A 23,720-nucleotide genomic window follows, 5' to 3' on the forward strand; every position below is an offset into this window, starting at 1 on the left:
TTTTCTTTTGCTATACGTCAGTTTTTTAATACCTATTTCTCACTAGGTGGATAATCTCTTGGATAACATCAGTGAAAAATCCATACAATTACTGGCTCTGAGAAGTGCAGAGCTACAACAATGTGAATCTTTGGGAAACAAGATACTTCAGTCCTCTAAGCAGTTTCAAAGGGTTTCCTTAAGGACTACAAAGAAGCATAAACTTAAAAATATGTGTTTTCCATGTAGATGTTGTTGCTGATTCCAATCTGGGATGGTAAAAGTAGAAAGGATTTCAAGTTAGTTATATTTATATTTCAGCAGTGGTGCATTGTTATCTCACAGGAAGTGGCACTTAGAAGACAAGGATAATCCTTTGCTTACTGACAACGATTCAAATGGTTCTGAATGCTCAAGATTTTGCTGCTTTTTAAAATATGAAGTGAATAAGAAAGACACTGAAGGAAAGAGAGCTGTGTCAGTGCAGAGGAACTGCTCCACATGGAAAAGTAACAACTGGACAAGCTGTTACACTCCATGGACAGATATTTCATGCTTTACACTGCAGTCCTAAACTGAGTTACACTCTCTGAAGCCCAAATAAATTGACTTAGAAGGGTGCAGTACTGCTTAGGATAACACATGCCTAAAATAGTAGCAAAATTCTAGAATAACATTTCTACACTATGTAAATAGAAACTTGAACAGCTTTTAACACAATTCTAACAATGTATTATATAAAATGTAAAGACAGATTTCAAACATTAGGACAAATTCACAAAAATTAATTGAAGCATATTTTAGTTTCCTGTTGAAAAAAATATCTAAAAATCCAAATTCCTAGGTATTCATCCATTTTGAGGAAAGGGGAATGTTGTTCCAAGCTTCAGAGGTTAAATCAAAGTCCATCTACTGTTTATCTTCCACCGCCATTGGATTGTCTGAGGATTCTTCTGCTTCTGAAAGCTTTTCATCATCTGAAACATTGTTTTTGTTATTTAGAACACTCGGGTGATAGTGGATTTTTTTATATACAGACAATGCTAAAATGTTTGCTATTTGATAATTGCCACTTTACCTCATAAAAACTACTGTTGATCATTAGGTAAGTATTTATTTATTTTATTTATTTCTATCGATTTATAGCCTGCCCTATCCCATGATGGGCTCAGGGTGGGTTCCAACACAATAAAACAATCAAGCCAACAATGAAACAGAATCAAACAATTAAAAACAGATTAAAATTTAAACTAAAATTTAAACAGGTTAATGTTAACTTAATATTGATTTCAGTGCAGCATGGAATGGTGTGGACATGAGTTAAATACAGCTTTGGTGTCAGGAAATCAATCGTACTGGACCGACAGTGCAGGGAGGCCAATTTGATGGTATAATAAGGTAAGGACATCTGCCTGCCTCAGCCATAGGCCTGGTGGAACAGCTCCGTCTTACAGGCCCTCTGGAATAGCAACAGATCCGGCAGGGCCCGAACGTCTAAAGGGAGCTGGTTCCACCAGTATATCAAAAAACAACAGTTCCATTAGGGGTGGCCAAGGGTAGCTCTCCAGATGTTTTTTGCCTACAACTCCCATCAGCCCCAGCCATTGGCCATGCTGGCTGGGGCTGATGGGAGTTGTAGGCAAAAAACATCTGGAGAGCTACCCTTGGCCACCCCTGATGTAGTCTACCCAGTTGATTCAGACCACTTTAAGAGCTAATTTACAATGGCTTAGATCATATGCTATGTAAATTCTCCCTCTGCTGCAACTTGGGAGTCAATAGGCTCTCATGGATAGTACAGGGATGTAACAGGAGTCACATTAGTGAACTGTAATTGGTGAAGGTAACACCCTGCCTTGCAAGTAGAAGTACCTTTTGTCAGCAGAACACTTAAGTTAGGACCTAAGCTAATGATCTTTCCCCTCAGCAGATTTGCGGCAAAATTTTCAATAGAAGTTAGACCAGCAAATGTTACACTTTTCACACATTTCCCCCCCTTGCATGTTTATATTTGGGCTAATATACTAAAATCAGCATTTGCTAGAGGTTTTAAGATAAAACTGAGAAAAAAGGCAACTCATAATCAAGACTAAAAAGTTTCAATTATTTCAGGCATTAAAATATTTAAGATGAAGAAATGATATGTACCTCAACATGGCAAATTTAGTAAAGCCCCCCACCCCATTATAATGTGCAACAGAGCCTAGGGCAACTCATAATCAAGACTGATAAGTTTCAATTATTTCAGGCATTAAAATATTTAAGCTGAAGAAATGATATGTACCTCAACATGGTGAATTTAGTAAAGTTCCCCCCACCCCCATTATAATGTGCAAAAGAGTCTAGGGCTACAATGCATGCGTCTTTCTTGCAATGGATCTAGACAGACAGACATTTGTGTTATTTGCAAAAAAAATAGCAGCAGATATTGCTAGGCTTGTGATTTCTGTAAATTTTAAAACTTAAAACACATAATATATATAATAAATTTAAAAACTCAAAAGCTATATCCCAAATTCTATTCCTTCTACTCATACAGGCAGTGCTGCAGATTACCTTAAGACTCTGGGTTCTATCAAAAGGTACTATCAAAAGGTTCTATCAATTTGCACAAAGACAAGCCTCCAATTTCTGATTCCCCATCTTCATCATGCCACAGTACCTGCCATTTCTGCAAATTCCCCCTACTTCCAGGAGACACTGCATTAAGAGGAGGAAGGTCGAAAGCCCAATGGCACAAACCTAATTCTGCTTGCAGACTTGGGATTCCACCTTACACCTATAGGAGAGGAAAGCAAGATACATCTAGATATGAAAACAGAACAACTTACTTTCCAGTGTCTGCTGAAGTTCATGGATGGTGCTCAAAAGGACATGAAACTGCTTTCGTCTCAGCTCCAACTGAAACAAAAGAAACAAAAAATAGTGAAGCATAGGAATACTTTCCTTGAAATTCTCTCTCTTACATACTGTTGAATGCTCACATAGTTAAAGATGAGTCTCATAGCACCTTAAAAGCTAATACACTTTTATTCCATCATAAACTTGCTAAAATGTTCTGGTCAATGACTATAACAATAAACTGAAACATCATAAGCTTTTCTGGACTACAGACCACTTTTTGAGATGCAACTGGACTCAAGACTATGAACGCTTGCTACAGGGAAAATATGTTACTCATTAAGATACCATACAAGCCCTGTTAATCTATTGCACTGAAAGCAAACATGGCTACTCCCTGGTTCTAAATATATGTAAGCATCTCATAACAGGATGAGGGAAAAAATGATATACTTACTTTATCTTCAACATTTTCTTTAATGTGAGAAAGATGCTGAAGTTCTTTTCCTAGAGCTTCTAACTGCCTGCAAACAAATTTGTCAGTGAATATACAGTACTTTTATCAATGATGGTTTAAAAAATATGGGAAGGCAAGGTCATAATTATTAACCTTACAGTATGTTTGAGCAACACTCAAACTGACAGAGAGATAGAAATGTGCCTTGAAAAATAAAGCTACAGCATTGGATGAATAGAGCTGAGGTCTGGAAATGGGGAGGCTGGAGTATGCATTTCCATTATTTGGGACTTCAAGGCTAATTATGAACCAATTATCTCCAAAGTCTGGATTCAGCATTTATTTTGTTTGGTCATATTTCCCCTGTTGCTTCCTTTGCATTCTGGCTGAAATTTGTTAGCTGTAGCAATAGGGGTTATTCTTAAATGTGTGAAGGCCTGGGGAAAAATCTGTGGGGACGGAGTGATCTCCCCTCCTGAGGACTTCTTTAAAATGTACAACTATTCTGATAGAAAGATTGGAAATTTTAGGAAGCACTAAAGTCTATGAAATATTTTTTATCTCTTGGAATAATTTACAAGAAAAATTTTAGTGCATCTTTAGTGCAGAGATGTTTGATTTCTGTTGGAACAATTGAAAAAAAAGAAACACACACAGATGTTCTCTTCTGAAGTCTTCATATGCCTTCACATCTCTTTACAAGCCACACTACAGCCAACACATAAGGAAATCTTGATGCCCAGAAAGCTCAGTATGGTTCCTGACCCTTGACTAGGCAGAAAGATGAAACCCCAAAAGGCAATATTAACTGAGTTTTCTCTCTCTCTCTGTATATCTTAGTTGAAATCTTCTGTAAGTAGTTTAATACCATCCTTTGAAATTCCTGTCTTGTGATTGCCACTTCATACTATCTGACTTTATAAAAATGTGACAGTATCTAATAAAACCATATTAAACAAGTGTTTTTGTATCAATAGTTAAACCACACTTACTTCAGTGTTTCATGCCGATCTGGATGATGCTGTATTACTTTAGCCAAGGCATCATATTCTGGAAATATAACATGGATTATAAATTAGGAAAAGATTGTATTCACTCATGCATTTATGTAGGTTTACAGGCTGCTTAAAACAATACAATTAGGATTACAGAGGAGTCTAGTTCAGTTGTTTTAGATAACCCTTGATTTCATGCCAAATAACCCAACCCACATCCCAATCATTCCCTACATCTTAATGACCCATTCACTTATTTAAGTCCAGCTCACAAACATCAGACACAAACCTCTTTCCTTGTTATTCCTCTCACTTTTATTAAACAGAGCTGAGAGGGAGTTGTGACTGCTCCCAGCCCTTCTTATGCCTGTAACTCGCAATTAAGGGATTCACATTCCTTCCCTAACAGAAGAGCTGTGGATCTACTTTATCTCTTACTCACAAATTTGTTACTCATTACAAACCTCTAGAACCACATGAAGTAAACAATATCCTACAAGTACACTGTACCTCCTCCTCCCAAGCTCTGTTCAATATACATGCAGTTATCTTTACTTGCCATTTAGCATCCTAATAACTGCTATTTTCTTCTTCTTTTTTTGAGAACTGGCAATTATGAACATCTTTGCATTGTATTTTCTAAATGAATGCAAATATTTCATAAAGTAATGGCAACTTGAACATATAGACTTGGATCCTGACCAGCATTTTCATGGGCACAAGGACTTCTGGTCAAAGAGTGTGATTTTCCTATCTCCCCTCTCTTGTGGGAAGCTAAAGCGTCTCAGAGATAGCAGCATCATGCTTCTTGAATGGAAGTCCTTGCCCTTGCAGAACCACTGGTTGGGATCCAGCCTATATTATGGGCACCCATTTTCAAATACTTGCAGAACATCCTCATTAAAAAGAAATCACAAAGCATCTTATTTGAGAAGCAAATAGATGGAAACCAACTGTACAGTTCTCATATTTGTGCCCAAGTGTTGGGAAAAAACTTTATATAGGGTTCGGGAGAATTATACTTTGAGTTACACTTTCAATTTATCTTTTGTGGTTTATCTTTGTAGTAAACTGGATAACCAGAGATGGCCTTTTTCTTTCTTGATAAGCTCTTATTGTTATTATTACTGTTATTTTTGTGTAGCTCATGAATTTCTTACATACCCAAACCTTTCTTCTCAGGGAGTGCTGATTTTACCATTCAAGTGGGTATGCAGAGATGTGGAGAACGCATTTATCAGTGCATGAAATTCACTATGCGGTTCTCAGAATTTTCAGCCTTTATAAACAAATGTTTTCACAAGTAAATCTCAAAAGTAACAAGTGGGGGATGGGTAATGTTGCCCAGTTTCTCTTATACAGTTTGTGTTTTACTTGTTTACCTAACTATAGTGGAACCAATCATTTCCCTTATTCTTTACAAATCCCTCTGGAGAAACTTCCTGGAATACACAGCTCAGGATGTTGTTAAATATTTAAAGTATATGTTGTTTGATTAGACATGGTCATTTTTTCCTCATTCAGAGATTTCTTGATGTACCTAAAGATATTTATTTGAATTTTTAGCCTGTCCTAAACCCAGAGTACCTGCCAGGTGGGTAGCAATAAGAATCTCATCATCAAAATACCTATATAGTATTTTAAAGGACTTTGTTCAGATTGCTTGTTTAATTGACATGTACAGTTATATATTGTTAGCCATATGTAACACTCCAAGTTGCAACCATGCTTTCCAACTTAACTAGTAGCTGCTTTCCATAATTAAAAAAAAAATCAAGCTGGGATAGTTCAGTAGACATACTTTTAGTCTTAGCTGATATTAAGGGAACACCTAATTTTTGTAAAGGAAATGCTATTAGTGACCTCACTCTTGATATTGAACCAAGATGTAGTAGAGGAAAAAGCCTTAGGGTGCAAGCTTATTCCACTTTTCTGCAAGTGTTTCTAACAATTTGCTAACCTATGGGGCTAGGTTGCATCACAAGTTCCTCACCATTCTGATTTGCCTCCACAAGGAATAGTAACATTCCATTGGTTGAATGATTTGGACCAGTGTTCTGGTTCAGATAAGGATTCTATATATGTTCTCTGTTGCTGCATCTCCACTATCTGGGCAACTATGCTGTGGCATCCCAGGAACCAATGAGGTTGCTGCAACAACTGGTAAGACAGTGGTGTCTGTCTGGCCTTGCTGCTGTTCTTGATTCCTGACCAACTGCCTGTTCCAAAGTCCTGCACCTTCCTCCCAGTTAAAAGACACTGCACTAACAGACATTGTAGCAGTACTTGCTTACTTTCTCTAGAAGGAAAGGACAGAAATAGAGATGTTCGGGAAATTTAGGAAATCGGAGTATCTTCAAAGCACCACTAAAGATTCCTATCTCTTCCTTGGCCAGAATGGTATTTCAGAATTAGCACTGTTGTCATACCATGTGCATTCATCACTCATGTAACAAATAAGTGTCATGTAAATAACTTTGCATTTAGTGAGCACTCAGTTCACAAACATTCAATGCAACCATTAACACCCATATATTCCCTGACCATTGTGTTATCATCCTTATGTACCTTGTCTATTTGCATCAATAATCGTTTGTTAATAAAAGCCTTATACACCATTCTTTGTCAAAATTCATTTAAAAATGCAGTGTTCTCACCCTAATTAACTTTTAACCATCAGAATATGCTCTGTTGTAATCAAACTAAATGTACATACACTATGCACAAAACCCACATTTGGACAAATCTGGATGTGTATGGGCAAAATAGAAAAGTTGTCAAAATGTGACTGAATGTAGAATACAGGCAGCTATTACTCAAGTTTTAGTTTTATTGGGCATAACTAGAACCATGTGCAAGTTGCAGATTTGTCCCTTACTACCTGAGTGTAGATCCTGAGTAGCCCCAGCTAACACTGGAACATAGTACCAATACCGGAAAAGCCTCCAATGAACATGTATAGCAAATGACCTGTTACTCTCTTGCCAGGAAAACCCTACTGAGTTGCCGTAAATCAGCAGCAACCACAGCACACAGCACTTTTCACCAATCTAGACATTACCAGGGCATACACCACAGTGGTAAGATGGAAACCAGGGCATACACCACAGTGGTAAGATGGACAGTGGAACAGTCACAATTAGCTCACCGGATACAGCTGGTGAAAGGTACCCTAGCCACCACTGCCACTTGTTTATCCAGTAGAAGACCCAGATCCACCAGTATTCCCAAACCATGAAGCTATAGGGAGGAGTGCAACCCGATTTGTAACAGGAGATATTAGGGTTCCCAACACCCCCAGCCTGGGTGGGGGTTCCCGTTTTTCTGGCTCCTCCCCGTCTGCAAATGCCCTGAAATGTGATGATGTCATCCAGAAGTGATCATCACGCTGCTGCTGCCACATTACAAGGTTTTTGACAAAATTCTATGGTAAATTGGGCACAAAGCCATAGAGTTTTGCCCAAAACCTAGATCATCGCTGCAAAACATTGGTGGCATGATGATGTCACTTTTGGGTGACATCAACATGCTGTGTGCACAAAGTATGCGCATCAGAAAATTCCAGGGAGAACCCAGGAGCCCCTTGCTGGATCAAAGGTAGGGCCTGGCAACCCTAGGAGATATCCGTTTCTGGGCCAGACCTGCACCCCACACAGCGCCTCTGTTTTGTTGGAATTATGCTTCATCTTGTTCTGCTGGCTTGTCTGAGCACAGAAACCCTAATTTGTTCAGCAACACTGACATAACTCAGCTTTCTGCACACAGAGATGGAAGAACAGACCAATAGGATGCTCCAGCTATTAATAGTACTTTCTGAAGATACTCCCTTCCATTCTTCTCTCTTCTCTCCCTGCTAATGATGACTCACAAATCAGGAATGTGTTTCAAAGACTTCAGCCTCTCCAAAGGGGGAATTTAAAAGGCAAAGAAAGGGCAAGAGAGAGAAGGGTTTGGGCTGTAAAAGATCTATTTTGTTTCAGAATAGGGGATGCACTAAGTAGCAGGACAGGAAGGGAGAGTAGGGCTGATCAATGCAAGATACAAAGATGGAGAAGCCTGTAAAACATCTGCTTCAAAGTCAAAAAGTTCAGGAATTCAGTAAAGTAGCTAGACAGAAAGCAGCCGGAGACAGATGACCTTTGATCAAAAATGAGAAGAAGGAGGAAGCTTGGCTTTTCCTAGTCTTCTCTCCAAACACTTTTGCTTTACTGCAACCAGCCAACAATGACAAGCAGTAACCAAAGTTGTGCACCAAACTGTGGCTTAAACAGAACTACAGTTTATTGTAACATTTGAATCTAGCTTTGTCACAAATGTATGAAACTAACAGTTACTAACTGCAAAGTGAATCCTTACCTTGGCGATTTTTTCGTATTCTTTTTGCTTGAAGAATCTGCTTTTTGCACTTAGCAATTTTTTCATGTGCTGCAGCTATGTTATTTTCTTTAAGAGAAATAACACAAAAAGTATTGTAAAGCCAGGTTCATGAGGTCATTATGCCTATTTCTTAAACTGAAACATAAGGACTAACATTAAATAAAATATCTAGGATATTTTATTGTCTAGGATTGTATATTTCAATACATAATGACTGCTAACATGCCAAAAATGCAAATCTTCTAAAATTAATAATTATGTAGAAGAGCAGATAAATAGGCAATACACTTATATTACAATCCACAAAATCTAGCGCTTTTACTAGCAAGAGTCTAGGATGTGATTCTAGGATTAAGTCCCAAACAAGGGTGTAATTGGCATCTAGACTGCAGTTTTATGTTTTAATATATAAAACAGGAATCAAGGCAACCTACTTTAAAGGACTGTTGTGAGAATGGATGAGAGAAGGATTATAACACCCTGCAGAGTTAACACAATAAACTATAATAAAAATGTCTCTATGAGCCACTTCTTATAAAATCACACTTTATGTGACACTAATATTCAGGAGAAATGCAACTGTTGTTTACCTATGTCTTTGTAGATTTTTTCATAATTTTCCATTTCTCTGAGGTTCATATCATACACAAGTAAAGTTTTTCCCATTGAAAATTCACACTGTGACAGAGTGCTCAGCATGCGCTGGTACTGGGTATAGCTAAAAAAAATCAGACAAGTTTTTTTTTGTTAATGCATTTAAAGAAGCTGGTATTTTATGCCTATATTGCAATGATTCTCACTGGATATAGTATGGATTGAAATTCAGTGTAAATGAACATTAATAAACATGGTTTCTGTTTTATAAATTGTTTATCTGCAAAGCAAACCTGCTCATTCTGGTATTTTCTGTAATTTAATTACAAGTATTTCAAAATGGGATCATGATATAAAACCAGTAATTGCAAAGATGATCCCTTTTACACCCTATTATCAGAGCTATTATATTGTTATTTTTTAAAGTCCAGACTAACAGATATAGTTTAATTACAATGAGGAAATGCTTGTAAAAAGGGAATGGAAGCTCCCTTTAATCCTGTATTTGGGATGGGCAAAAGGATGATGTGAAAGAGACTTAGAGCAGTTAACCCAATCTCTAGATTGGGTTTAGAAGATACTACTCTTTATTTGCTTGTATAAAAATTGATAGCAAATACTACCTTCTGTCATTAATCCTTCCCAACCATTTACTGTCCAATCCCAATCCGACTGATTTGGCATCTTAACCACATCTTGACTCCCAAATAAACTTTGTACAATTATGGATGCTGAAAAATCATCAGCAGGATGAAGTAAAAGAGCATCCCAAACGTTGGTCTCAATCAGCTACTTAAAAAACATGTTTCTACACGCAATCTGCAATTATGTTAATCTGCATAGCGGTTGCTGCTGCTATTATCACCTTTAAAGTGGCATGGAAAGGAGATCTTTAAAATATCTTTAAAGGCAATGTTTATTCTTTTTACAATTTTATCCTACCCTTCTTCCAAGGAGGGATAGCACACAGTTCTCCCATATGCCCAATTGTATCCTCACAGCAATGTGGTGAGATGGTTTAGGTTGACAGATACAGACTGAGTTAAAGTTACCCAGAAAGCTTCCATGCTTGAGTGGGGTTCTGAATGAGTTTCCCTCATAAATCCTAGTCTGCTCCATAACCACGACTTCTACTTTACACAGACTATTCTGACATCAATGTAGCTACAGCAACATTTTTGAGTGCTGATTACCAAATGAAAGGATTGTATCCTCAGGCAATATAAAAATGCAAACATATCTAACCTGAGACACGAAAGCTTACATTCTTTATAAAACTTTGTTGGTCTTAAAGATGCAACTTGACTCTTGCTTTGTTCTACTGCTTCAGACCAACACGGCTGCCCACCTGGATATATCTAACATGAATGTTTGACTATTAAATCAAATGGTTAATCAGCAAAATATTAATAAACTGAAAGCCATAACTAATGCATTTAACCTCACCTTTGGTGGGCTTGTACTACCTTCTAAGACAACATGACTTTTATGATGCACACCCTGAAGTGTCATAATCAACAATCAACAGTTTACAATTAAAACTGATGATTTTAACATATATCACATCAATGTGTGTTCTTCGTCAGTACTCTTTTACCACATTGTTTTTGAAAAATGCTAAGACAACTAGGCAGTTGTCTTATCTACCTCCAGCTTTGGTTGACTTTTTGTGATAACCTTTTCCCAACTGCAAAGGCTCATCCATACTGTTAATGGATGCCTGCCCAATCATATTTTCATTTTTATGATATAGCCTTGAAAGTTCCCAAGAATATTAATTCTTGGGGACTTCAACGTCCATGGGGACGCCTCCATTCAGGCTTTGGATCTGGTGTCTTCTATGGCGGCACTGAGACTCAACCAGATTGTTTCAAGCCCAACGCATCAAGCAGGCCACACCCTGGATCTGATCTTTGGCATGGGGGTAGATGAGATGTGGACTTAACCTCAAAGGAAGAGGTACCATGGTCAGATCACTTGATTTTGAAGGCCTAGTTGGACATTTCTACTCCTCCCTGTCTCGGTGGAGAGCAGATTTATGCTCACCTGTGGAGACTAATTGATCCCATTGGATTCCAGAATGCTCTGCGAGATTCACAGTCTTCTGGAATCTCGTTAAATGAGCTGATAGGAGATTGGAATTCCTGTCTCACTGAAGCCACTGACAAGGTTGCCCCCCAACATCCTTTAAGCTCCCAGGAAAAAAACATCCCCTTGTTATACGGTGGAACATAGGGAGATGAAGCAGGAACTTAGACGACTTGAGTGAGTTTGGTGGCAGACCTGGGCTGAAGTGGCAAGAGCATCTCATAGGGTGTTTATGAAAACCTATGAGGTAGCAGTGAAGACTGTGAAGGAGAAGTGTACTCAGCCTCCATCATGTTTACTAGCTCACACCAAGCACAATTATTTAGGGTGATCTGGTCTTTAACATCCCTCTCTATAAGGGACCTAAACAGATATAGGAATTCAACCATTAGTTCAGAGGAATTTATGAGCTTTTGTGCAGATAAAGTTGAATCGCTCCACTGGACTTGCCTGCCAATATTGATACAGTAAAGAACTAGATGCCCTTTGGTCGTTTTTGGAATCAGTGTGTGATTCTTTCAACCTGCTCTCTTCTGATGTCAATAGGGTCCTGAGTGCTGTTTTGCTGAAGCACAGACTACCGGCCCTTGATGGAGCACCTGTCCGTCAAGAGCCTGGGCATGACCTTGGATACCTCACTTTCTATGGAGGCCCAAGTCACGCTTATTGCCAAATGTGGTGTTTTTTCATCTTCACCAAGCCCTGCAATTGGCTCCCCTCCTGTCGTGTTCAGACCTAGCCACAGTGATCTATGCAACGGTCATATCTAGATTAGAGTACTAACTCACTCTACACTGGCCTACCCTTGAGACTGGCCTAGAAACTCCAACAGGTCCTTAATGCAGTGGTGTGAGTCCTGGCTCGCTGGTTTCCGATTGAGTACCGAGTCAGATCCAAGCTGTTGGTTTTAACCTTTAAGTCCTTAAGCAGTCTGAGACCAATGTATCTGCGGGACCATCTCCTCCACTATGTCCCTGGAAGAGCATTATGCTCTGCTGAAAGGAATTTGCTGGTGATCCCTGGCCCTAAAGAGGTCAGGCTATCCTCAACAAGAGTCAGATCTTTCTCAGTTCTGGCTCCTACCTGGTGGAACTCTCTGCCAGAGGACATCTGGCCCCTGCAGGATATCATGCAATTCTGCAGGGCCTGTAAGGCAGATATGTTCAGCCAGGCTTTTGATTGAAGATAGCAATGGCTAGCACCTTTTCTTTCCTCCTCCCCACCCCTCCCACTCCGTATGCTCTAATGATCTGGCTGAAGGACAAAATCACCAGGATGCTATCAGGGTTTTAGAAATCTTCTGTTTTAATTTGTATTATTGTACTGTTTTAATTTATATACTGGGTTTTTTTGTACATTGCCCAGAGTCCGGCTTAGGCCAGGATGGGGTGATTCAGTAAACTGAATGAATAAATAAATAAATATAAAAGTCCCTGTTTAGAAACCATACCAAAATACCCAATTCTTATGTAACGGACAAGATGCTGTACTGTTCTCACATCACTACTAACTGATCATTTTAACTGGAGGTTAAACCTGGAACCTTTTGCATACAAAGCTTTACCACTGAGCCAGAGCCCCTGCCCATAGATAGCACGATTGTGCAATCCATTGCTAGAAAAGGGGAGCATGCAGCCCTCAAAAAATCAAAAGGAATAAAAGTAATATAAAGGCTTCATTTAGAAAAAAAAGGAGGGGCGTGTCTACATTGGGATTGCTGTTTTTAAAGGCTAAATTAGTATTCATGTGCTGAAACAGTAGAGTGGGGAAACAACTCAGCCTCCACCATTAAAAATAGTGATGTATGAATAGGAATTGCGTTATGTCACTACCTTTCATATCACAGTCAATACCTCAAGTTCTTGCAACTCTTGCACAGTCGCATTCCACATGACAATTGCTTAACTAATAGGTCTATTATCTGAAGGCAGAATTACATTTCCCTAGGTACAAAATACAGCATGCTCAATGAGAGGGTTGTGATATTTGTGCCAATACAAGTGCAATCTTGGTGGAATATATCTGATCTGCTGCCCCCAAGAAATGGGTGGCAACTCTATGCATTTATTGCAATAAAAATGATTGCAACATGAAGGCTCTCAGAGCGTCTTCTAGAGGCTCAAATCAATAAATTGTTTTTCCAATGATCTACCTGATATTTTCAAACATCCCTGTGCAATGCTGTGAACAGTTTTGTAGCTGCTTAGTCAGCCTGTGTTATAGCTGTCAACAAGGTCTGTAAAACCCATTGCCAATAGCTACAAAACTGTTCACAGCATTGCACAGGGATGTTTGAAAATATCAGATAGATCATTGGTGCAATGCAGCTTGTTCTCAGTCATTAACTGGCTACATATTTAGACAGTTCAGACATTTATTTTTTCAAATACCTCTTTATTCTAATCATGAATTTTGGGTGTAAATTTGTTTTCTGGTATCTGCAACTGGATACATTTCCTACAATCTTTTAAAATGAACTGATGCCATACAGTTTCAGGGCTAGATGAACCTTTCCTCCTTTCTTTTAATAGATAACAGGAAGCAAAATACCCTTCTTCTTGAGATCCAGAATTGCACCACTTGATAAAGCTCTTCACCAACAAATTTATCCGTCTGTCATCACCCGCACCATCTCCATCAATCAAAAGTCGCTTGCGAATAACTTCATCTAAAGTAGGAAACATATTTTTAGAAGAGCAATGTAAACATGCTGTTTATTACTTGACTCCAAACCTGTTTGCAATCCTAATCTCAATGCAAGTTACTTCAAAGTAAGTATTTGTAAGATTGCATCCAATATAGGATTTCCTATTTGATATATCAGCACTCTATTAACAATATCTACATTATAATTACATCATCAACAGTTGTGATTTCATTTATGCAGGCATATGAGGCCTCAGAAGCACATAAAGGCTGAGATTTTTAAATAAAAAATTAAACCTTATTTAGAATCAAATACAACTAGGTCTTCCATGTAGAATAAGCTTAAAGGGCAGAGTGAATGGGAAAACAAGGCAATCAACATTTATGTACAGGAAAACAAGATATGAAGGGAAGATTAAATGGAGGCACTAGGGTCACAACTGTTTATTATTTATTGCAATTTATTGCCCCACTTTTCTTCCCAGTGGGGACCCAAAACAACTAACATCACTCTCCTCTTCTCCATTTTATCCTCACAACAACTCTGTGAGGTAAGTTAGGCTGTATATGTGACTAGCCCAAGGTCAGCCAACTTCCAAGGCAGAGTGGGTATTTGAACCCAGGACACCCAAATCCTAGCCCACTGCACCACACTAGCTCAAGGTACACAATGTCACACCAGGAGCTTATGATTTCACAACTACATTCAATAGCACAGTGCCAGTTTCATGCCAGTAATAAAAGCAGCAAATCATGCCAAGGCTGAAGCTTCTGAATAATTTGAGTATTCCCTACATATGTAGAAAAATATTAATCTGTAAATTAACCAAAAGGGGAGGGGGGCATCTAAAAACCCTGATAAGACAAAGCATGAGAATAAATAGTTAACTACAGGAGGAAAAAAAGAAGGGAACGATCAGGAAATTGGCATGTTTAAGGTAGAGATGCAACATTCCTGGAAATGTGAAGAAAAACTGAAACATATACAATATTTTTTGTCAACACTAAACTTATTTTCCTGCATTAACAACACATAATGTATTTTTACAAGTTAGCATATAAAACTGTACTACTTGCTCTTTTTATGAAATTTAAAAAGATAAATGCCTTAGGGGTTTTTTAAAGGTCTGTGTATTTTGAGTGCCTGCATGTGCATGCAGGCCTGGGAATCATGCCTGACTTCTGGCGACTCCTAGTGGGAGGCAAGAACAATCGGAGCAGCTTACTTGCTGCCTCTGCAGTCACAGCCCTGGTTTTCTATAGAGATCATCCATCCAAGTACTTGCCAGGGTCAACCCTGCTTAGCTTCCAAGATCTGACAAGATTGGGCTTGCCTGGGCTATCCAGGTAAGGGCAAATCCCTTAGTTTTTGATATGCAAAACTGTTAAAAATATTAAAGAATGAGCATGCTGCAAACTGACTCATGCTGTATTGCCTTAACACACCCATCTAGTTTTTGTCTTCTGAAAGGTAGAAAGTGCACAATTAGCAGAATATTTGAATATTTAAAACAAGCTTTATAACACTGAAAACAATGAACCCTCCAACAAATTATTCCACACATCACAATATACTACCTTTAGACAAAATTTGCACCGGTTAAACAATAAATAATGTATTTTAATTCAGAAGCTTTGGGGGGGGGGGGGCTGAGGGGAAAACATTCCAATCTGTAAAAAAGGGTCACATTTAGGGCAGAGACGAAAGGTTTCTGTGGAAATCAAGCCTAAGAGATGATTCACAAAACAGGGCGAGTAGCTGAGTGAACGTTTAGGCCACTTTACAAGCAAAAATAATCTGGCACCCAATGAAGCTTCTGAAAACTTCCAGAAAAGCGCGCAGCCCGATCCTCGTGCAAGTTCAAGTTCACTGGGAAGTAAGTGAATAATTGCCAGTAAACGTCCACAAGTCCGCAGTCTTAAGAGTTTGGGTCTGCGCGGAGCTTTCCAAAGCTAACACGAGGCGTTGGGCGGGTGAACAGGGAGGTGAGCTAGCGGGAAAAGGTTTTCAAGTAAAGATGATTCGGAGTGAAAGTTAGGAGAGAATTAGATTTAATTAAACGGCACCTCCCCCCACCCCCTTTTAGTTTAAGACCTACGAAGAAGCAGGACCCGGGGGAGGGGAAGCCCAGTAGGGGACTTTTTATATATTTAGCGAGGGAAGCTCCATCGTAAGCCCCAGAAAGAGGGTGGCTGAGGCTGGGGAGGCGCCAAGGCGGGGGAAGGACGAGAGCTCCCCTAACCCTGAAATGGCGGGGGAAGCTCTTTAGAAGGTAAAAAAATGAGGCGAGAGGAACAGACTAAGCGCGACCGGTGAAGCGGCCGGCATAAGGGAAGGCCTTGCCCGCCCAGGGAGAGAAAACGTGGCTGTGCAGTCTGAGGCAGCGGAGGAAGGAAGGAAGGAGGGTCCCCGCCGGCCGTCGCCCCTCGTTGCCGGGCCGGTGTCCGTTCCTTACCATCAGTTACGGCGCCCATAGCGATGGCGAAGGTGGCGGCGGCGGCTTCTGCTGCTGGAGTCGGTCTGGGCGGCGGCGGCGAGTGAGGTGGGTCCGGCTCAGGCTGCCGCTTCCCACAATGCAGCAGCAGCAGCAACAGCGACGGCGGCAGCCGGGTAAGCGGCGGCCATGGAGGGGGAGGAGGTGGCGTCGTCGTCGGTGGTGGTGGTGGCTGGGGCCTGATCCGCGCCGAGACGGGGCGAGGAGTGTGGGGGACGAGGACAGGGGGGTAGCCAGGCCTGGCTCGGCAGCCGAACGCGAGCAACGGCAGCAGCAGTAGTGCCGACGTAGCCCGCCAAGTGTGCCCTCGCCCCGTGGGCCCCCGGCCTCCTCCAGCCCAGTCGGGCTCCTTTCTCGCCAGGTGAGGGCAAACAAGGGACAGCAGAGGGGGCTGGCTGAGGAGGGTTCAACCCAGCCCTCATCTGCGGTGTGTGTGTGGGGGGGGAGCTCCCTCCGTGGTTTGGCTTGCCTTGGCCGCTGGCCATATCACCTTTGCTGACCTTTGCACCGAGTCTGTGGTGTTGGCCCATAGTGTAGCCACCTTTGCCCCTGCTGAATATTTATGTGGTGGCAAGTCAAATGTCATGGCCCCAGTTTTTTTCTTGTAATCCACTGATCAGTATTATTACTTCAACAATGGTTGCCTCTGCTACTTGTTGACACTGTTAACAGTATTATTACTGTTATGATCCTGGTTATGGTTGCTGTGACTTCCTTTGCATGTGATTGATTGATTTATTGATTTACAACATTTGCATCCTATCCTGTATGCCACCATGTCGTGGTCCTCATTGCCACTGGTGTCTAACAGAATTGGTCTTGTTTTTGCTGTAACCTCCTGCTGTCACAATGTTACTTGATAGCCAGTTACCTTGCTTCTCTAGTTGTCACCTTCCTCACCTTGGTTTCTTTTACTACCATAGCCCCCCTCTGTACCTCCTTTACCACCACCGTGTGCACTGTGATGTCATCATCACCATGGCCTCATTTGTTGACTGCACTATTGTCCCATAGTCAAAGCATTTTTCTTCTACAGTGTCATGACTACATTACAACTATTGCATTGTTCGTCAAAACCTTCATGCTACCATTACATTCCATCACTGACACCCTTATTAGCACTTCAGCATTGCTTCTGCTTCTTGTCTAGGTAGCATTATCCCAATAGATTTTGCCACGTTACCATCATCTTACGACTTTCCTTGTGGCTCTTTCATTGCAGTTCTTCCCATTGTGCGTTTTGACTTGCATGTTACCTGCAATTCTATTATTGCGGTTCTTCCATCTCCCTCTTATATGTGTCAAGGGCCATCAAGTCACAGCCAACTCATGGTGGCCGTGTACAGTTTTCAAGGCAAGAGATGAACAGAAGTAGTTTGCTATTGCCTGCTTCTACATAGCAACCCTGGACTTCCTTGGTGAATTCCCATCCGAGTACTAACAATGTTTGTCCCTACTTTTCTTCTGAGATCGACTCCCCTTGGCCATATTACCGTCATATTCACCATTTAAGAACAGTACATTATGTTTGATGTTGTTCATTATTATTTTGTAATGTTTGTCGTCTTAATAATTCTTGCAATTTTCCTTATCACCATTACTGAATGCTCCACCCTTTCCAGTAGAGCTTTTAACAGTGTTTCCTGCCTTTTACTTCCCATAGATGTGGTGGCACCCCCGCCCCCACCTTGTTATTGTCAATGATATTTTCCACATCAATGTTAAGGACATGATTGCCATTGCTAACACAACTTCTTCTTTCAAAATTATTTAACGTGCTGATTTTATGCTTCCTGTGCATAAATACTTTGAGAAACCACTTCATTCTCATCACTTTTTCTGAAGTTGCTAACACTTTCCATTTCTTTTATTCTTTTCTGTTAATTCCTTTGTCATATTTGGTATTTCTGCTGTTGTTAATATGGTTGCCACCATTTTTCTTGACACTATTTCTACTGTGCTAGTAGCTATGTCATTGTTATGATTTCCATTGATGGAGCTGCCTCTTCCCTTGATTGGTTAATAAGGCCTTATCTTTAGTTTTGAGGTCTAGAATCTGAGATTTTCTTTGCTGTTCAGCACTGTTTGATCTGTTGCTTCCTGCTGTCTTTTGTTTTGCATTGATTTCACTACCACACTTGATTTTGTTCTGCTGCTTTCCACAAATATGTGGACAGCTGAGCTTCTGTTATCACCTTTAGAAGAGTTGACAGGGAACATTTCTATAACTTTGGTAAATTTAATCAGTAGGAAGAGTATTTGGCCACAGAATTCTTTCTCCATCTTTCAGATTAGAGCATAAAACTTGGCAAATGAGCAGTATGGAAGATTCTTCTGAATTTAGTCTTCTTCTAAATACAGTATTAAAGCTTTAGGATAGTTGGATGGTAAAATTCACCTTTCCAATCTCATTTGGGGCTCAAAATATTAATATTGGATATTAAATATAAATTGTCAAAACTGGGATATTGGGCGGCAGTAACTGGGAACTGGATTCCTTAAAACCCGTGGCTAGATAGCAACAGAAAATCTTGTTGTATATTTGAAACAAGGGTGAGTTGATGTCAGCATTACTGTATTTTCCTATTTATGTTGGCCTGTAAGATTTGCTTACTGTTTTGTGACAATTTAAGCTTCAGCTGCTGACAGCGGAATGAGGAATAGTGTTCATGCTGGGAGATGTCAGGCAGAGGGGCAGAAGCATGCCTTGTTTTACCCATGTTCTTGTTGGACTTATTGTTCTTCAAAACAGCCGCCTCTGGACCTGGTTCAGTATCCAGCAGTGGTTTGGGAGAACAACTGTGGGAAAGAGAGACAGAGCTAAGGAAATCTCTGGAAAGAAAAAAAGAAATTAGAGGCATATTGAAGCTATATAGAGGCACTGTAGGGTGCAGTAGCATGTAGGAGGATAGGCCTTGAAAACCACAGTGATGGTAGTGAGAGCTGTAAGTCTATGAATCCACAGGCTTTGATATTGCAGTAATCATGAGCTGTACTATGTGGGATCCATGTATTTTCTTTCAAGAAACAAGGTCTCAAATCTTTGAACAGATTATGCACACAGCTTCTCTTTCAGTAATTCCATTTTTCATTTTGTTTCTGACAGTTTTAAAACTAAGTAGTTGTTCATGTATTCAGAGTACTGGATTTCCTTTGCAGGGTCGTTCTTGTGTTTTGACAGTTTTGAGAAATGTTTTATAATGCCTTGAAAATTGATATGGGAAACATGATGGTTCAGTGGTTTGCACTCTGCTCTGCTTTGAATGTGAACTTGAATATGGATTCATTTTGAGCCTGAGGACAACCTTTAACAGAAACACAGGAAATACAGAAGATCCGTCCAGTTGTTCAATTAGCCCAGTGTCTTGTTTATAATAACGGCCTGAGGCTCTAAATGTAAATCTGCACGTTTGTCTGTAGCTTGCAGAACTTGTATCACAAATATATTCTAGACCCCAAGCATGAAACTGTTTAGAATCTGCACATCTTATTAGGGCAATGAGTGGTGTCATAAAAAGATTGTTCCAGAGGTAAAGGGCATGTTTCTCACATAATGGACCATTTAGGCCTTTTTACTAGCTCCAGCAGTTATTAGCTACTGCTGCTAAGTCTGTACACTGTTACACATTTAGCTGAATAAAAACTTGGCTAGATTGCTGTGTTGTAACAACAATGCATATTTTGTTTGTCAGAGGTGAATTCCTGTCTGCATTGACGTTAGTAGGAAAAGTCATATTTGCTCATGCTTACATCTTCAAATTGTGTATCCCAGAAAATCCTGTATGTTTCAGTTAAGGCTATTTGTGATCAAGAAATTTGGGAACGTACACCTCTAGATCCCCTTCTGCCAACTGATTTCTTTTTAAGACTTCTCTGACAGTATTCACTGTGGCCTACTTGGGTTAGAATTGCCTCTTGGTTGTAGGTATGTTCTGTAATTGTGGGGAAATGCAGACTTTTTCATTTCATCACAATATCCATCTTGATTGCATGATCAAAGTGGAATTAACACGTTGATCTGCATGAAGTTATCTTGAACATGCACATTTAAGCTCTGGGCTTTCACTTAACACGGTAAAGTGATGCCTTTTATTGGATCAACCTCCTTTGAAAGAGAGTGCAGGTTTTCTTATTATAGAAGCTGTTGACCCCCTTGCTGCTGAAGCTGTACTTGGCAAATGAGGTGCTAGTGGCTTGTTAAATACATTTTTGCATTGTTCAATAACTGCATCCTTTGAATTTCGTATTAACTGTGACTTCTCTTCCTGTTTCTGTTGCAGAGTTTACTCTTGCATCAATACATGTTTTTTAATGGAAGTAGCAGGGCTTTTTTCCCCCTGGCACAGAAACATGGTGGAATGGAGTTCCAAAACCTCTTCGTAGGAACAAAATTCTCAAAAAAGTTTAAAGGTTCATGAGGGGCACCATTGTGTTTCTCCCTCATTTCTCTCGAGAGTTCTGGCATGTCTTTTTCCAGAACAAAGCCCTGGGAAGGAGTATTGCTTTTTTGTCGTTTGTCTCTTGCACTTTTGGACCTTAATACTTTCACTCTATATAAGTTGAGTTCTTTCTGCTTAGCCACTGCTCATTTTCATTGGTATTTCATAGAAATGAGTCCTATAGATCTGATTACCTAATTTTTAAAGATGCCAATCATAACAATGTTTTTGTGTAGGAATTCCTGTTATCTGTCTTATCAGTCTATATTGATCTCTTTTTACAATTATTTTAGCTCATATCTTAACAATTCTCAATTTACCCATAACCTTTTAGCAATTCTTAGTGTTTTCTTTTTAAATACGGAATAAATGTAACTGTCTACCCATGCAAGGTGAAATACCAAAAGTGGTATTATGTAATACTGAGACTGCACTACACTGTTTGCAAGACCATCATATTTTTCATCATTCCAAACACATGCTACCAGGCTGGGACCGTCATATCTGTGGGACTGCCTCTCCCCATATGAGCACCGAAGAGCCTTATGCTCTTCTGACCAACATCTCCTGGTTCCTGGCCCAAGGGATGTTCACTTACTCAACCAGAGTGAGGGCTTTTTCAGCCTTCACCCTGACCTGGTGGAACATGATCCCACTTGAAACCAGGGCCCTGTGGGACTTACTACAGTTCTGCAGGACCTGTAAAATGGAGCTGTTCCACCAGCCTTTTAGCTGAGGTGGTAGTTATTCAGCCATTCTGGCCTGTCTATATCCCCCCTTTCCAGTGCCTTGCTGCTTTTAGACATTATCTGGATGCTGGAGTCTCTGGGGTATCTATTCTTGCCTTAGATGAGGCATAGTTTTCCTGCTATTATTTATTTATTATTTACTGTTTTATTGTTGATGGTTTTATGTTGCAAGCTCATGTGGGCCCATTTTTGGGCTTGGGCAGGGTATAAATTAGATAAATAGATAACCCTGCTCACTTCCTCAAGAACTCCTGCATGTGTAGCTGCAACACTACAGCATGGCATGGATGTGGGGTCTAATTAAAAGGTTTGTAGCTTAGTGGCTAACTTTTAAGCTAAACATTTTGACCAAACAAACTTCATTTTCCCTCTCATAATTCTGAATTTACTTGTATCTTGTAAATATTTATTTTTATTTATTACATTTGTATCCCTCCCTCCCCTGATGGGCTCAGGGAGGCTAACAGCAATTAAAACAACATAGTGCTAAAATAAAATCACAATAAAATCATTAAAAACATTTCATACAGTTTTGTATAATTTAAAAACAATCCTTTCAGTTTCATTCCCTAGAGTCCAAGATGGCATGGTTAGTTCTTATTGAGCCCTACATGTAATGATGACATTAGGTGTTGTTTAGTGCTCTACATTTATATTGGGATGGGTTCAAATACCAATGCTGTGGGATGGTGGAATAGTGATTGCCTCTCCATTAGACATTAAATGCCAGCCTAAACAATTCTGTCTTGCAGGCCCTGCAGAATTGTGGCAAGTCCCGCAGGGCCCTGATGTTTTCGGGGAGGGCATTCCACAGGGCAGGGGCTGCCACTGAAAAGGCTCTAGCTCTAGTGGTGGTCAGCCAAGCTTCTTTTGGCCCAGGGATCATGAGGAGATTTTGTGAACTTGATCAGAGTGCTCTCTGAGGCTCATATGGGGAAAGGCAGTCCCAAAGGTAGGCAGGTCCCTACCTTGATGGTTTTGAAGGTTTTGAAATCTTTGTTCCATGTCAAATTTCCCTTTCCTCTAGTCCAGCCTAGGAAGTTCATTTCTCCAGTCCAGCCCAGGAAGATTCATGTAGGTTGAGTACAGTCTGGGAATTTCTTGATAAAAGGTCTACACTGCCCCCCCCCCCCCCAAAAAAAAACCCTGCAGGTGGATATTTGCTCTGTATTAAATTGTACTCCAATTGTATTAACTTGGAAATCTATTAATCAAAGATCATAGACCAATTTAAAGATCCTAGGGTCAAAAGAAAGTCAGATTATATACAAGATGATACAGTTACCTTAGTTTACGTTTACTGATCTAGAACTGGCCATGGAAGTAGTCAGAAAGATTGTCAAAGTAATAGTCAGGTTTTCAAAATATTAATATAGCAGAGTTGCACTGAATTACAAAGACTCAAGTGATTCGTTTTCATGGAACAATACAATTATATTCTGAACTGTTTTTAGAGAACATTATTGTGCTCATGTTGTTATGTTGTATCAAAGGTAATCAGCCAACCAAACACTTCTTCTTGGCTTTTGTTTGGAACCATAGAAATAGCCTGAGTTTTTCTTGTGATTGCCAGGGGGTATCTGCTACTGACAGAAGTGTGTATGTGCATGCACAAGTACTGATGATATGGGAATCTGCTCTTTTGTTTTCTTCTTTTGCCTTATTTCACCCATTTTCATTGCTGGTATTCATAATTTTGTCTATGTTGTTTTTGTGTAACCGATAAAAAGCAGCAGTCTTCTTTAATGATTGCAATTTTAATGATTTTATCAAATTTTGTTAGTATGTTCAGGTAAAAGACAGCAGCACTTTCATCCTGAGTGAGGAGAACCCATGTCAGACACTGGGATTTTCAGATCAGATCTGTGGGTGCGTTCACACACACTAAATAATGTATTTTGCAACTGGATTTTTACTGTGTAAGATTCACTTGCAAACTGTTGCTGTGTGAAAGCACCCAGTGTGTGTTCACAAAGTTTGGTAACACCTCTAGCTGGTATCTGCATACATCTCTGAACCTGGTTAGCAGAGGTGTCTCTTCTTCCCTCAGTCAACATCAT

The 23,720-nt window shown here is 39.9% G+C and overlaps 2 protein-coding genes across 5 annotated transcripts in view; one reads left to right on the plus strand and one right to left on the minus strand.

Moving 5' to 3' along the window:
* THOC7 (THO complex subunit 7) lies at window positions 1-16,567 on the minus strand. Its single transcript, XM_060239459.1, has 8 exons — window positions 16,434-16,567; window positions 13,882-13,999; window positions 9,240-9,367; window positions 8,629-8,715; window positions 4,270-4,327; window positions 3,278-3,344; window positions 2,811-2,880; window positions 1-956 (listed from the first exon to the last, which is right to left on the minus strand). The coding sequence occupies exons 1-8, from the start codon at window positions 16,450-16,452 to the stop codon at window positions 889-891; spliced, it is 615 nt and encodes a 204-aa protein (XP_060095442.1). The 5' UTR covers window positions 16,453-16,567; the 3' UTR covers window positions 1-888.
* ATXN7 (ataxin 7) overlaps window positions 16,463-23,720 on the plus strand; it is a 185,287-nt gene continuing 178,029 nt past the window's right edge. For 2 of the 4 annotated variants that reach the window (XM_060239452.1, XM_060239456.1), the window contains exon 1: window positions 16,463-16,588. In XM_060239452.1, coding sequence (XP_060095435.1) covers window positions 16,552-16,588 — 37 coding nt within the window. In that variant the 5' untranslated portion in view covers window positions 16,463-16,551. Of the gene's footprint in view, window positions 16,834-23,720 lie in introns of all 4 variants that reach the window. The other 2 variants (XM_060239454.1, XM_060239455.1) reach the window with 2 other exon arrangements.

This window comes from Heteronotia binoei, chromosome 5 (assembly GCF_032191835.1).
Source record: "Heteronotia binoei isolate CCM8104 ecotype False Entrance Well chromosome 5, APGP_CSIRO_Hbin_v1, whole genome shotgun sequence".
In the NCBI taxonomy this organism is placed as follows: domain Eukaryota; kingdom Metazoa; phylum Chordata; class Lepidosauria; order Squamata; family Gekkonidae; genus Heteronotia; species Heteronotia binoei.

Coding starts and splice junctions, on each gene's coding strand:
- THOC7 (XM_060239459.1), bottom strand. Junction 4,328..8,628: donor AATACGAAAAAATCGCCAAG/GTAAGGATTCAC, acceptor TTATATTTCCAG/AATATGATGCCTTGGCTAAA. Junction 3,345..4,269: donor GATCGGCATGAAACACTGAA/GTAAGTGTGGTT, acceptor ATTTGTTTGCAG/GCAGTTAGAAGCTCTAGGAA.